Genomic DNA, 15,445 nt, shown 5'->3' on the forward strand with positions numbered 1-15,445 from the left:
TATAAAAGCAGATCCTTACATTTGTAAAGTAAACTCATAATGTGGTATTGTTCATGCTAACCCCTGCCATGCACATGGCCATGAGATTTTACTGTACAGTTTTGGAGAATTCTTACATGATACTTACATTTGTAAAGTAAAATTACAATGCAGCCTACAATGCAGGTGATCAGTCTGAACAAGACTGCATTGTACTTTTAATTTACAAGTTTAAGGATTTTCCGTTTGAATATGAATATCATTATTTCACTTGAGCTTTTCCGCTCGGCTTCTCTGGCTTCTCTACGCTGCGTACCGCCCCCGTACCGTAACATCTTGAATAGAGGTGCATTCAGAATTGCAATTGAGGCTCACTCGGCCGATGTGGGCTCACTTGACCGCAAAGGATGGGTATATTGTTGCTTGCAATCTGCAACCTCACCACTAGAACCCACTAAATATCACACTGGTCCCTTAAACGAGTCAGTTTTAGCCTAAAATGTGTCAACAAAACAGTTTAGCTGTACACTCACTAATCCTCAAATATTAGCAAATCACTACTTAGAGAAAAAACAGGAAATTTATCAATCTAAATACGTATATTTGTTTCCTTAATGCACATTTTTAATCGATAGATTTAATTAATACTAATTCGCACAATTCACAATCTACGCACGCAAATTGTCCGCCAGGTGCTTCCTGAAAGTCAAGCACGTTAACGTTCCTTAACGCGACTCTCTCTTTTTACGGCTCTGGTTGTATCATACAGGTCGACGTCAATGAATGAAGTTGTGATTGGCCTGCTGATCGATCACTCGGAAAACGCCGGTATTGGGAGGCGGGACATGAGAAGGTTTGCCGCTGTGGTTTTCTTCAAGATGGCGGGGCTGCAGTTGAGGCAGTATGGCGCTGCGTCGAGAATATCATAATTTAGAAAGGTAGCCTGGGGCCTACTAGAAGACAGTCTTGTCATATTTATCGGTGAGTATGTCTGCAATAAACTGTTGTCAGACTAGCTTACCAGTTTTGCTGCCGCGCAGATCTGTAACGTCACAGCCTTATCAGTGCTAGCTAGCACATTACATTAGCATAGATGGTAACGTTACTAACGGCCCGACGTGCAGCTGTCGACCGAACCAGATGCGCGAGAACGAGGTCCCTCACTATTTTATTTTAGTATTCATTTGCTTGTTATTTAAACTTGGATGAACGTTAATCACGTGTCCAAGCAAAACGTTACGTCACGTTGAAGTTCTTTCATTCCATCTTCTTAGTAGTAACACTTATAGGGTAGTCAGTAGCCTATCTTAAATATATTGAGCTTTACGCCAATTAATTAATATTCAGGATTAATCATGGCCTCAATATCTTCTCCAAATATCGAAGTCGTTTTTATTATCAATTTTGTGCTATGTGCAGTGCAAACTTACAGAAGATCGAAAGTACGTTTCTCTTCTGTCCAACATATAGTGAAAATAATGATAATAATAAAGTGCAAAAAACAGTTTAAACATTTTTTTTAAAAAGGACAACGTATAACATATAGACAACAAGAACGTTACTCCTAAAGTTGAACTAACTTAACTAACTACTTTCACTGCTCCTTTTTCCCCTAGCTTCCAGAAGATACAAGTGGAGGATGATCAGTGCCTAGATCCCATATTAAGCTGAATGCATTGTGATTTCCAATAATTGAGACAGTGATTCTGAAAGCTGTCTACATTAATGAAAAGAACAATGTAGTCAGCTTAGCATTTTCACCTCTGGTACGTGGTCTATACAGGGATGTGCTTCTGCATGCGTTCTGGCTTTAGATAAGCAGAGTTTCTCAACAGTTCAGATTTTAGAATACGTTATCGCCTTGTATACATTGTAGTCTACTATAAAGAGAAAATGGAAATAGATGATGTGCTACCCCCTCTCCCCTTGGAGCCACCTGATGATTTTGGCCAAGATGAGGGCAGAGCACCTCCACCACCTCCCCTGCAAACGTCCAGTGACGCAGAGCTAATGGACGTTAGCTCTGGTGGTGATGGATACACATACACCCCAGGGGATGGGGAAGCCAATCCACAGCAGCCCCTCAGCAAGGGCTCTATAACTTTCTATAGCCACCTCTCAGATGAGGCTAATCCCAACCCAACGTGCCCCAGAACAGCCCGCCACGCTCCCCAAGTCACCGGGTTTCTACCAGACCTCAAGCTGCTCAGAGATGTTAAGATCCGTGTAAGCTTCACTGAAAGCAGCAATAGCAAAGACCGGAAGGTTTTGTACACAGGTGAAGGGCAGGAGGGAGGAAGTGATGATGGCTTAGACAGTGTTAATGGTGAGATGCATGACTCAACTAGCGAGCAGGAAGTAACTGTGGGAAGCTTTGGAGCAGGGAACATAGCCTGCAGAGGATCAGAGGAGACGGAGGTAGACCTGGATAATAAGGTAGAGTTTGCTGTCCTGGATGAGTTGGATGACCTCTACGAGAACTTCCTGGATAATGATGATGCAGAGCTTGGTGGCTTTAAGTCTGATGTCATAGTTCAGCAGGAGCAAGCAGATGAAGAGGCTGTGACTTTCTCCTATGAGGTAGGTCTGTTCTTATGTCTGCAGTAACCTCTATCATTATCAGTTCCACACCCATTTTGCCCCTAACAATCAAACAGAAAGAATGTATGCCCACTACACTCCAAACAAGAGGACATTAACATTTTGTCATTTACTATCGCTTTCGTGTCAATGAGACCACTGCTATAGCAAAGTAAAACATAGCAGCAACATCCACAATAACAACAACACCAAAATAAGCTTGTTGAGTCAAAATAAAAGCAATGCAAAACACAGACTGGGTCAGAAAAATAACATTTAGCAATGCCAGTGTTATATTGCTGCTTATCTGTAAATGTGACATAATAAGATTGAGGAGAAAATTACAGCTGCTGTATTAAGAAATGTTTGTTTTAGTTTATTTATTTTTTGCTTTTTGTTACTTAAAATGACATGTGAGGTGCTGGAAGAGGTTAGTGCCATTTTTTTGTATCCCAATAAATGCTGTGTTTTCTTTTGATGCAATAGTAAAAAAAGATAAATCATAGCTGCTAAACATTTGTAAATGAATCTAAAAATATAATCTGCCGAATTTTATGCCACAAAGTGGCACTGATGAGATTTTTTTTTTATTGTGGTGAAGTGCCGCACAGTTTTGTTTTATCCAGTTTTCACTTTATGGCATCACACCAGACACAATTCTCTTAAACCGGTGACCCATCCTTCTCTCCTGGCCTTAATCATTGACTCTTCCAGGAGGAGTTTGACAATGATGTTGATGCTCTGCTGGAAGAAGGCATGCCAGTCCCAAAAAAGATGCGTCCGTCAGAGGACAATAATGGCGGGGACAGTGATCATCCGTCAGATGAAGGAGGTGTTCAGCCCATGATGACCAAAATTAAGACTGTCTTGAAGAGTGAGTGGTGGATCTCTCTGTTTTAGGGCTGGGTACTCGCTAGGAAATGTGAAATGTGGTTTTATTACGATGAGGCACAATTTAAAAACGAGGGTTCAGTAACATTTTACTTGCATGTTTGGTCCTAACAATTCTTACCTTGCATGATAATCAAACCTAAACCCAGCTTTAGATTAAAACTATTTTTTTTTTTTTTACAATAAATTGAAGCCTGAAAACCACTCAACTGATTATGACACAATTCTGAGTTTTGTGGTAATGCATACAAGTATTTTAGTAATTCATTAATTCAAAAGTTTCCCCCAAAATAAATAGTGTCGTAATTAAATGAAGTGTATTTACATTTCCCCCTCCCTCTGCCAGGTCGTGGGCGTCCACCAACTGAGCCTCTACCGGATGGATGGATCATGACATTCCATAACTCGGGCATTCCTGTCTACCTGCACAGAGAGACCAGAGTTGTTACCTGGTCCAGACCCTACTTCCTTGGGACTGGCAGCATTAGGGTAAGAGGCAACACAAGTGTCATGTCTAATTATTTTGCCACAGATTGTTTTTATCTACGTATGAGTTGGGTGCACTTCTATGTCAGTACACTAAACAGAATTCTTAGTGATACATTTTGCACCTGCTGTTGTGGTCCTGGTCAGTTTTCAGCAGTTGCCCCATAATATCAAAAGTTACAACTAATGACCTTAGTGTCATCTTTTTTTAAGGTCATGGAAATATTCCAGCTCCGTTCTTGAAATACTGTTAACGTTTTGTGATAAAACTGTCTTCTTTCTCAATACAGAAACATGACCCTCCTACCAGCAGCATCCCTTGTTTACACTACAAGAAAATGAAGGATCGTGAAGCCAAGGCACTAAATGGAGACGTGACGCCGAATGCTGAGGTGACACCCAATTCAGAGGAGATGCTCAATTCAGAGGAGATGCTCAATTCAGAGGAGATGCCCAATTCAGAGGCGTCTCCTGTTAAGCCCAGCGACGAGGCCAATGATGAAGAGCAAGCAGACAAGTCAGATGCACCAGCTGAGGAGCATGAAAACAGCCCTCCCACCAGTGTGGCTACCAGTGGGCAGGTTGGAGAGGCTGCAACCAATAACGGCCTGGAGGTTAAAGGGTTCAACCTCTGTAACTTTGCCCACGGAGCTTTAGGACAAGTCAAAGCCAAGGTGGAGGTGTGCAAGGATGAGTCCATAGGTAAGGGCTTTTTATTGTACTTTTCAGGGATAAACTTCTGAAAGGTAATTGTTGTTTTTGCTGCTGGAGGTCACCACGCTGTGTATTGTTGAATGATATAACTTGATAAAACCTCCCTCAGAACTTGAAGAATTTCGCCTGTACCTGGAAAAATGCTTTGATTTTGAACAAGTCACAGTGAAGAAGTTTCGTACCTGGGCTGAGCGAAGGCAGTTCAACAGAGACATGAAGAGGAAGCAGGCAGAGTCAGAGAGGCCTATCCTGCCTGCCAACCAGAAACTCATCACACTGTCAGTTCAAGATGCACCCACTAAGAAAGGTAGTGGTTATATAGATTCATATTTCTATTTTCATTTTTAAGAGGATGGCGGGACTTATTTTATATTATCAGTAACAAATGAAACAACCGGTATACAAAACAACCATATCCTTTTATATATTGCCTGTAAAGCCTGACCTGACATTTGTATTATAAAATAAACGGCTATGAAAAACATGCATTTAGGTGGCGTATGTTTGCATTATGATAAACCTGACCGAGATAATTGCATTGCCTTTGCCTGTCAGACTGGTCGTCACTATGCAGCAGTGTAGTTAAAGTAAAAACTAACTTGCTAATTTTAAACATAGAATCTTTAGCGAAACCGTTTTTATAAGCCTTTATATCCATATGTGTTATTTGCGAGTGACATATCTATTATATCAAAGCTGTCTATCTAATGTGTTTGTTGATTCATTTCCATTTTTCTGTCGTAACAGAATTTGTCATCAACCCTAACGGGAAGTCGGAGGTTTGCATCTTGCATGAATATATGCAACGTGTCCTAAAGGTTCGACCTGTTTACAACTTTTTTGAATGTGGTAAGTTCTTTTTTCCAAATGTCCTTTGGAAATGTAGGTGTTTAAAGTTCGATGTAACTCTGGCTTTATCAGCAATGAATTGTTCAAGAAAATAATTTCACATTTCCATCACCTTCTTTGTATTTACAGACATGTCCACACAAGTATTGCTGTTGCCTCGTTATACATTACAATTTGTTGACTGTTACAAAATATCAAATCAAACTGATTTTGTGTGCCACATAGAGAACCCAAGTGAGCCCTTTGGAGCGTCAGTCATTATAGATGGAGTAACTTACGGCACAGGAACCGCAAGCAGTAAAAAACTTGCCAAGAATAAAGCTGGTAAGTTATTTTTATTTCCAGTACTTGTGATTGCCTGGTTTGTGTGTCTCCCAACTAAATAAACATTGTGTTTTCTCAGAGTACTACTGTGGATAAAGATATTGGGATTGATGTGAGGTCTTATGGAGGAATTTGGAAATGCTGATCATTATATACTTAATGTGTAGATAGTTGCACAGGTAAATCTGCTTGTTGTAATGCATAAAACTACTTTTGCTCTTACTGGTAACTTTAGCTCGAGCCACACTGGAAATCCTCATCCCTGACTTTGTGAAGCAGACCTCGGAAGAGAAGCCTGTTGAGGGCGATGAACTGGAGGTACTTCTTCCCCCTTTTTTCAACCCTTGTTTTTTAATGAAGTGGAACTGCGTAAGCTAAAGTTCAAGAGCGTTTCCCCAAAATGGAAGGCAGTTAACAAAATTTTGACAATTGCTTCCATAGGTCTGATGCGTTTCCCTTGAATGTTAAATTAATGTATCTTTGCTAACACTGTGTGTACTCTACTCCACAGTATTTTAATCATATCAATATAGAAGACTCAAGGGTGTATGAGCTGACCAACAAAGCAGGACTACTTTCGCCATATCAGATTCTTCATGAGTGCCTTAAAAGGTAAGAGCTAAAGCAAAATTCCTCAAGTAAAGGGCATTTCATAAATAGTTTGTAATTTTTTAAAGATATCTATAATGAGCAGTTGAGTTGAATCAGATGTTATGCAATGGAACACAGTTCATTGCATTGAACAAAAGGGATATTAGTTAATTTTCCGTATTAATGCATATGATTTATTTAAGGAAATGGGCAGAACCTGTCCTTGTTGGCGGGGTTGTAGTTGTATTTAAAATGTATTGTCTTTTTTTATTTAGAAACCATGGAATGGGAGACACAAGCATTAAGTTTGAAGTGATACCGGGGAAAAACCAGAAGAGTGAATATGTGATGACGTGTGGGAAGCACACTGTGCGTGGTTGGTGTAAGTTGACCCTAATCCTCCTGTAGCCATGTAACACTGAACAGAGTTGGTGTTGATTTGAATTACCATGTTTGCTTTGTTTGACCTTGTGGCGACATGCGTGTAGCTTTCAGTCACATGTTTTGTACATGTGCCACCAGGCAAAAATAAAAGGGTTGGCAAACAACTAGCATCTCAGAAGATCTTGCAGATGCTTCATCCCCACGTGAAGAACTGGGGCTCACTGCTGCGCATGTATGGCAGAGAGAGCAATAAGTTGGTCAAGAAGGTAAGCACTCTCCTCAGCACCTATTGTAAAGCTGGGGTCATGGGAGACTTTGGAAAAGAAATGTTTTTTTTTTTGTTTTTTTTAATCTTTCTGTTCAATGTTGATCTCCGGTAGGGCTGCTTGCTAATAAACACATTAAGGTCAACCGTCAAACACTTGAAAGCAATAAAAATGTCCTGAAGCATAAAACCCTCTCTCTGTAGTCACTGGCAGCCTTTTAAGTGGCCGATTTTTGCTATACTAATATTCATGTGCAGTACTATAGACTGGGTGTCTGTAGTGACATTATTGGGGGGGAAAATACACACAAATGGAACTATGCACACAATGCTAACAACTTGAAGCTCATGTATCAATCCAGAAAGCTAAACTCGTAAAAATACACTATTCTTTAAACCTTTCTTTTAACACATTGCTTTCACTCAAATAGAACGTCTAAATCAACCCTTACTAATGAGCTGTAAGGGTTGATTTAGTTCGGAATATTTAAACTGTTTCAGCTGTCCGGCCATGGACATGTGAACACATTGCCTTGTTTATGTTGATATCCTGGTAATGAAGATGACATCTCATTGACTTTTAAAACAACAAAATATTTTTTGCAGGAGAGCAATGACAAGAGTGTGATCGAGCTCCAGCAGTATGCCAAAAAGAACAAGCCAAACCTTCATATCTTGAACAAACTACAAGAAGAAATGAGAAAACTAGCCAAGCAGAGGGTGAGACTGGGTGACTTGTGTAATATGAAGAGAAAACAAATGTTTTTTGTTTTTTTTCCTTCGACCTAGTATATCTTTATTTTTACTATTGTTTTCACGGTCTTCCCTCGACAAGAACCAAAGGGGTTTACTTTTTCACCAGAAGGGAAAAACAATGTGGTGGTTTTGCTCCAAATAAACCCAGAATGTTATTTGGGCAAACAGTAAATCTGCAGGGTCTCAATTCTTTATTGCAGGCACACTTGAGGCTGAGAAGAGGGATGCATCTTAACAGGCATAGTTGTCTGTCTCCGGTGGTCAAAATTACATTGCCACTGCCAAGATTTGTATATTTAGGAATTGAGAATGGATTGAGCTTGATTATTTTTAACAACATGGTGACTTTATTGTATTTGTGTACCAGGAGGAAACAAGGAAGAAACCCAAGATGACCATAATGGAGTCTGCCCAGCCAGGGAGTGAACCCCTCTGCACTGTTGACGTTTAAGTCTCGAAATCACTGATGAACCACGGCACTGAAACCCAGTCACTGTCAGACATCACACCCCACCATCTTTCACTTAGTTATGCATCACTGAGATCTACTGGAAATTTTGTTACACATTGACCAGGCCGGTAGAACTGCTTGCATCCTTCGCCCATGTTTTGTTGTTCTATTGGTTCGGCTGGTAAATGTAAGGGTAGATCTAAATGCATGAACAGACAATAGAGCAAATCTCATCTACCTCTCTAGATGCAGCCTCGTTATGGCACTTGAAAAAAAGAAATCACCTGGGCTGCAGAGACGGTAACATGAACTACATCAAAATACAAATGCATGTTTCTTTGCTGGCAAGAACCGCTACAAACCTTTTTGTCTTGTTTGAAAGTGTTTTCAACAGTCACAGAGTACCAGCACCTATTTGTTTTGTAGTTTAAGTATTTGAAAGGGACTACTCGTACTTGTGTATTTATACCATTCATTTCATTGAGAAACAAAGTTACTTGTTTATTGGGTATTCTAATGTTTGGTGTTCGGGATATTTTGGGTAATAAATACAAAATAGGCCTTTTTACCCTCCTCAGAATGGACAGTTGCCGTCTTGGTTTGTGCGATAGAAACATGCATTGTGAAGTGATGACTATTGAGAACTATTGTTATGCACTTGTGTCCTGTCAAATATTTTATATTGAATGCTCTCGTTGTTGGTACAGGAATAAGTAGTTGCATTCGGGATATTTGAGGTGTCTTGCATTTGTAGGTACCTGTTGCCTTTTCTTTTGTTACTTTTGCTTTGGCAATGCTAGAAAGAGATGTCCTACTTCCCATGCCAACACTGCAGTAAACCCAAGCACAGCGTACTGGAATATGTTGAGGACAAATGTTAATTTCTTTAATGCTCTTAGTTCATGCTAGCTTGTTATTAAAGTACTAATGCCATGCTTACCAACTAACCAGTCGGTACATTTCAGTAGCTTTTCAGTTGTGGTGCCCTTAAGAAACCATGTTGACATGTGGCCTTAGTTAATCCATTTCATGAAGGGCTCAGAGTATAATACATTGAATTGGACCTAAAACACCCTTCAACGGGAAGTGGAAAGACCAATCCCCTTTACCTGATGAAGCATTTGTTTAGCCAATTAGAAATTTACTGAAGACAGCCCTAATACATCCAATACTTGAGGGAAAATGCCTCCAGCATGTGCAGATTTTTAAGACTTGTCTTAATGAAGTGTGTATGGAGTTTTTTTTGTGTACGATTGCCATCGTTACAGTATTTTCTGACCACAAGTAGAATGCATTTTTATAAAAAAAAGCAGCCTTTTAGAATTGACTTGGTACTCAAATATAAAAAAAAATGCGATCAAATAATTTAGTCCAACAGAAGCTGATGAAAGTGTATACCAAAGCTTACATACAGTCTTATGCATTTTATAGAATGTTGCAATCTGTACATTAGGAACATCTATAGAGGAAAATACATAGACCTACTTCTTGCTGGAATAATAGAAACTGTTCCTTTGGCATGTATTTGGCCTGTTTTTTTTTCCTCTACAAAATATTCAAAGACATCAGTTCAAACAAGGCTGTTGTGGTATTGTAAATTGCTTTAGGAATGTGCTTTTCCCTCTGTGTGTTTGTCTTGCCAAGTGTGTCAGTGTGAGAAGAAAAAAAAATTTGGTTTTTCATGTTTCTGTTCAGTTGTACCAATGAATTGTTTGAGATGTTGCTGCTTAGAAAACAAAGTATGTATTGCAACCTGAGCTCCATGACTTTAGCGATCTGTTATGCAAATAAAATGTATTGACTAATTTGAAAGCCTTTAGTTTTATTCAGTCCAAAAATGATAAAACAGTCGGTTAAACTGAGGTGGCACTTTAATAGGTTGAGCCATTTATTCAATAGTACTCACTTCTCTGGCTTTTCACAAACAGTCGATCAAGGTATCCGGAGGACGAAGACAAAGTTTAAGCAATATGATAACCTGCTTTTGATTAAACGCATCTGACAGAAGTTCTGTCTTTATGCTCAGTGAACCAAATACAGTGCAAAGCATATTGCATTAACACCAGCTTTAATGCATGCATAATCTTGCATTACTGGTGAGGGGTGAATGTTATTTGAATGGACTGACCCTTTAAAATTACGAATAGAAGGCTTTGCCGACTAAATTACCAACAGAGGAAAAAATGCTTTGAACAGAAATTTCAGAACAGGGGCCGCTTCTAAAAGGTAAAACCCTTTGAACGTTCAAAAACCCAAACTATAACACTGTTTAGTATGCCAGGAGTATTTTCTAACAGTCTGTGAAATTCAGAAGCCAGCATCCTTTTCTGGCTGTTTTGACCCACAATCCTCTGCACAGCGGATGTGAGCGAGAGGGTCAAAGTAAGGTGCATGTTCCAATGAAACGCAAGAATATATTTTGTTCAGGCATTTTGACACCAATTCCAAATAGCATTCTTATTAAAGACCTCATATGCAGTGGGAAATCCTGATTTAAAAAAAAACAAAAAACATTTTGGCAGACTGTACTTGACATACTTAATAGTGTGGATATCATAATGTCCCTTATTGCTTGCTGGTCTGCTGGGAGTTGTAGTCCACTCTTTCCAGAAGCAAAAGCATCTCCACATGGATGGTCTGAGGGAACAGATCCACAGCCATGGCTCGAACTGGACGAAATGGGGCCCCATGAACTCGCTTGGATGGGGTTCTGCACAGACTAAAAGACAAAAATGTCAACATGAGATTCACCATTTCATAGAATTGGCCACCTTTCAAATGTAATTATTCATTACTGCTCCTCAAAAACAGGTAAAAAAAAACAAAAAACACGGTGGCTCACTCGATAAAGTTGTTCATGGCTGCCTTTCCATTGCATGCGACATAAACCAGCCTCTTCAGATGCTCTGCCCTCCTGATAGCAAGTATAACCTTGGAATCTGTTTGAAAAAGACAAAAACTTAATCTTGTGACAAACCCTGAGGTTGGTAACATTCATTTTTCACAGTTTTGACCGTGTACTCACGTAGGCCTGCCCTCGGCGGATCCACAATGGCTGTGATGTTTGGTGACACCAGAGAATTGAGAATGTTGGGGAACACGTCCTCTGCTTTTCCACAGTGAAACTCGACATTACTCAGACCTTCAAATACAAACAAATGAAAAACTGGTCAAAACTAGAATTACTGCTAACCAGTCATTACATAATATTATCCTATTAGACATTTGTGTGAAATTGGCATAATAATCAGATACATTTGATGCCATCTGGCCTCTTACCATTGAGCTTTGCGTTAACTTTGGCATCCTCCACGGCTTCTTTGCACAGTTCAATACCAATTACCTTCTTGACCCTCTAAAGACAAAAGTGAACAAAGATGTTGAAATCTGCCAGAACCACCATGTTCACAGAAAGAAAATTAAAAAAGTTTTTTTCAATATTTTTTTTTTTTACAATTTTGTATAAATCCCTCTTTGCCAATAATTGTACACGCCCTGATAAAAAGATGTTTAAAACAGCACATGGGTCACTGTATGTGAGAGCAAGTTAGGACTTGAATTCATTGGAGGAATGGTATTATTCTTTGCACCATTTCAAAAGTAAAAGTTTACACAAAAAAAAAGGTATACATGTAAAGGATGAGATGCAAAAGTTATTTAACAAGTGCAGACTATTATAGTATCCATTACTAACTCCTGTCAATTGTAATTATCAAAACATAGTCACAGGTGAACTAAGTTGCTGTTACAGACAACGATGTCACCTTCGCCAGAGAGATGCCGATGGTTCCCGTCCCACAGCACACATCCAGCACCGTGCTGTCCTGGTCCAGCTGGGCCCATTCCCCCACAGCGGAGTACAGCACCTCTGCAGCTCCTGTATTCACCTGCCCAGTAACACAGGCACATTTCACACTGGCACAGTTGTCTCACTAAGACAGACACCACAGCAGAACCATAACACATTTGTGTGTCGTAAAACAAAACACAATACAAAACTCCAAACAAACACGAAAGGACTTTTCCATGAATGTGTAGTAGATCTTTCTTACTTGGAAGAAGGAATGAGGAGATATTCTAAACTTTAGACCCAAGAGTTCCTCATGAATGCTGCCCTCTCCAGCCACCAGCTCACAGGGCAAGTCCTCTAGGTTAGGGGAAGTCCTGAGGAAACAAAAACACACATATTTTTATAGTCTGCTTTCCACTGCTTGTCCTGCATTTGTTTTCTGAGGCCATTGCTGTTTTTCTTACCTTTGACCCTCTCTGACAAAGTAAAGAGAGGTAAGGCCACAATCCTTCCCCTCTCCTTCTGTAAAGTACTTCTTCATGGAGTTCTTTAATGCATCGACTTCCTCCGCTTCAAGTTTCTAGGGCGTCAATAAAACATGTTTGAGACAGCCAAAGAAGAAAACTGTGCGACTCCACTATCAGAAAACAGAGTCACAAAGAACAAGTCCTCCTTACCTGCGGGTTGAAGAAAGCTACAGCCATGGCTTGTTTGGTCCTTGTAGTCCTGACAGTCAGCTGCTTCCAGTGTCCTTCATATGTTTCAGGACTGTACACAGAGTACGATGTGGTCCTACATGCAAAATAGTAGCGAGATTAAATGTAACAGTGGAAAAGTGTCTGATTATATTTAAAGTCGCATGTGAATGAAACCCCTAAAATAATAACAATAATAATAAGATAAGATCATCCTTTATTAGTCCCGGAGTGGGGAAATTGCAGGATTACAGCAGCAGTGCACACAGACACATAGTAAGTTAAAAAAAAGTCATAAATAAACTATAAAGAAGAAAACAATAGCAATATTAAAGATACAGACGGAATAATGAATGTTTAAGGTACCTGATGAACTTCTGAAACTCACTGACCACACTCTTGGCCTCGGCTGAGACGTGGCTCGTCTCACTTGGTTCCACCACAGCACAGGAGCCGCCTTTATATTTTCCCAGGCGGAACCCGATGGTCTTATCCTCGCCATCTGCACCCATTGAAATGAGGAACTCACACTTGTTTCTGTACTCCGTCTGCCACGATACAGGAAGACAAATATGAACAGGATTAGTGTGATATTAGACACTACTGCATTACAAGGTGCAAAACAATGGAGTTTACTTTTTTGAAATATAAAAAGAAATGTTGTACAAAGTGACAAACAATAAAAACAATACATTCTTGTGCCTCTTAAAGAAATATAGAGAAATACTTTAGCCTACTGGATCCTCACTAATCTCAGTAGAACTATTGTATTTATATAATGTGAAATGAGTGAGACCCAACGTGTAGATACCTGTGTCGGAGATGGTCGGATAGCTTCCAGAGCACAGCACATTTTGTTGTACTTCCCTTTCTGCAAAAACAGCCATGGCAACATGGCTTTGTTGTTGGCACCAATCTCTCTGAAAAGGAAACAGAGTAGGATTAATGTATATGTTGATTTGCAACTTTTTTGCAGTCATTCAGTAAAATTTGAAATAATGCCTGAAACAATAACAGTGTGCGTGAAAGGCTTTAATGTGATGTGCTAAATCGTATTTTTTTAAGTGTTTCATACAATGATGAGAATAGGAGATAGGGCCGCTAGGAGCTTCCACAAATATGGTACTGGCCCTTCAATACATTTGGTCAAATTATAGTGTTGATGCTGTACAGCACTTGCAGTAGATCTGGTTAACCCTAACCCATGTATGGATGGATGAATCAGACTCAATATAAATAAAACCACTCACTTGGCCAGTCTCTGCAGAACCACCACCACCTCCTGCTCCTTCATCCTCAGCTGTTCCTCATAAGGCACGTTCCACAGAGGAGTCACCACGTTGGCTATCTGGACACTGAGCGGCTCCTCTCCCTCATCCTCTTCTGTTCGCTTGGATGGGGGCTGCCCTCCCGCGCCCTCTCCTTCCTCCTGCTGCTTTCTCTTCCTCAGGATGGGGTCCTCTTTGGGCTTGGCCAGCCTCACACTCAGCACCTGGCCCTTCCATAGCATGCCATGAACCATCTTCATGGCCTTGTCACGGTCTTCTACATTCTTAAAGGTGACAAAAGCAAACTTCTGCGTGCCAAACAGCTTGACCTTGTGCGGGTTGAGGCTGTGTTTGGCCAGGAACTTCTTCAGGTCGTTAAAACCAGTGAACTTGGGTAGATTCCTGATCTCCACTTTGTAGATCTCAGATGTGAAGAGGTCCTGTTTGACGTAGCGGTACATGTCCTGGCCAGATACTGTCTCGTTCCCCCCTTCAGCTTTGTCGCCAGACATTACGTCATCGTTGTTGGAGACCTGAGGGAGGTCATCAGGCATCTCCTTGTCGCTTGAGGGAGTATCAGCCACTGGGCTGCCGCTAGCATCTGCCATCACTCTGTTGATGCTGTAAAAATAACGAAACGATTAGTAGATTGATCTTACATTCAGAAAGACAACATGTGAAAAATAATGTTTTAAACAGTCTTATCAACATTACAAGACATTAGTTTTCTCCTTTTAACACACACACACACACACACACACACACACACACACACACACACACACACACACACACACACACACATATATACAGTGAACGACAGCTGGACATTTGCTCAAATCACGCTTGCTTTCAGGAGACAGACCATCTAAATAGTTACGTTTACAATTTCAAATTGCTTAACTGCTTCTACAGACTTGAGTTATGTCTGTACGTCGAGGTTATATTCACTTGCAGTGCACAAAGAGTTCTGCAATATTAGCGAAAAGCTGAGGTGGCAACGAACGTGCACTGAAGTTGCGTGCTTTCTTATTGAAGAAAAACGATTCGCCATTATCTATTTTAATCACTAAAAATTTACTGTTTCCTGTCGTGCTAAACATCAGCAACGGTCACAATCAATTAAAGTCAAGGCAATGATTTGCATGTACTTACCTTCTGTATACCCAACTTTAATTTTCACTCTCATAAAAATGTACAGGGCGCCGCCATGTTGGTTTAACCACGTGCTGCGGAGAACTCTGAACTCATTTAAAGTGGTAGTAAGACTTTTAGAAAAGGTGGAACATTATTGGCCCTTTTGGGTACTTTACTTATCCTTTTATTTAGTGGAAAATTATTAATTAAATAAATGCGTTTAAATTATTCCCGTTTCTTATTTAACAATACATGTATTCACTTTTTTTAACCTTTTACTAATTT

General features: G+C 40.1%; 2 protein-coding genes across 2 annotated transcripts; one reads left to right on the forward strand and one right to left on the reverse strand.

Moving 5' to 3' along the window:
• Positions 1 to 827: 827 nt before the first annotated feature.
• Positions 828 to 10,082, forward strand: dgcr8 (DGCR8 microprocessor complex subunit). Its single transcript, XM_068605326.1, has 14 exons — positions 828 to 960; positions 1,596 to 2,559; positions 3,274 to 3,433; positions 3,797 to 3,939; positions 4,227 to 4,638; positions 4,760 to 4,957; positions 5,398 to 5,499; positions 5,725 to 5,823; positions 6,059 to 6,141; positions 6,335 to 6,435; positions 6,690 to 6,796; positions 6,937 to 7,064; positions 7,670 to 7,783; positions 8,187 to 10,082. The coding sequence occupies exons 2-14, from the start codon at positions 1,873 to 1,875 to the stop codon at positions 8,268 to 8,270; spliced, it is 2,418 nt and encodes an 805-aa protein (XP_068461427.1). The 5' UTR covers positions 828 to 960; positions 1,596 to 1,872; the 3' UTR covers positions 8,271 to 10,082.
• trmt2a (tRNA methyltransferase 2 homolog A) lies at positions 10,076 to 15,290 on the reverse strand. The gene is made up of 12 exons (XM_068605328.1): positions 15,179 to 15,290; positions 14,006 to 14,644; positions 13,567 to 13,675; positions 13,122 to 13,303; positions 12,738 to 12,852; positions 12,525 to 12,640; positions 12,323 to 12,434; positions 12,035 to 12,157; positions 11,550 to 11,625; positions 11,296 to 11,412; positions 11,113 to 11,209; positions 10,076 to 10,989 (listed from the first exon to the last, which is right to left on the reverse strand). The coding sequence occupies exons 2-12, from the start codon at positions 14,629 to 14,631 to the stop codon at positions 10,836 to 10,838; spliced, it is 1,827 nt and encodes a 608-aa protein (XP_068461429.1). The 5' UTR covers positions 14,632 to 14,644; positions 15,179 to 15,290; the 3' UTR covers positions 10,076 to 10,835.
• Between the last annotated feature and the right edge of the window lie 155 nt (positions 15,291 to 15,445).

The sequence above is a fragment of the Clinocottus analis genome, unplaced genomic scaffold (genome assembly GCF_023055335.1).
Source record: "Clinocottus analis isolate CAN_PGR_092001 unplaced genomic scaffold, fCliAna1.0.p SCAF_7, whole genome shotgun sequence".
Taxonomy (NCBI): domain Eukaryota; kingdom Metazoa; phylum Chordata; class Actinopteri; order Perciformes; family Cottidae; genus Clinocottus; species Clinocottus analis.

What these genes read in the sequence shown, in the direction of transcription:
- dgcr8 (XM_068605326.1), top strand. Translation starts at nt 1,873, where the DNA reads ATGGAAATAGATGATGTGCTACCCCCTCTCCCCTTGGAGCCACCTGAT. An exon ending in AGATGCACCCACTAAGAAAG is followed by an intron (nt 4,958 to 5,397) that starts GTAGTGGTTATA and finishes CTGTCGTAACAG; the next exon opens with AATTTGTCATCAACCCTAAC. An exon ending in TTACAACTTTTTTGAATGTG is followed by an intron (nt 5,500 to 5,724) that starts GTAAGTTCTTTT and finishes TGTGCCACATAG; the next exon opens with AGAACCCAAGTGAGCCCTTT.
- trmt2a (XM_068605328.1), bottom strand. Translation starts at nt 14,631, where the DNA reads ATGGCAGATGCTAGCGGCAGCCCAGTGGCTGATACTCCCTCAAGCGAC. An exon ending in GTTCTGCAGAGACTGGCCAA is followed by an intron (nt 13,676 to 14,005) that starts GTGAGTGGTTTT and finishes TTTCCTTTTCAG; the next exon opens with AGAGATTGGTGCCAACAACA. An exon ending in GCCATGAACAACTTTATCGA is followed by an intron (nt 10,990 to 11,112) that starts GTGAGCCACCGT and finishes TTTGTCTTTTAG; the next exon opens with TCTGTGCAGAACCCCATCCA.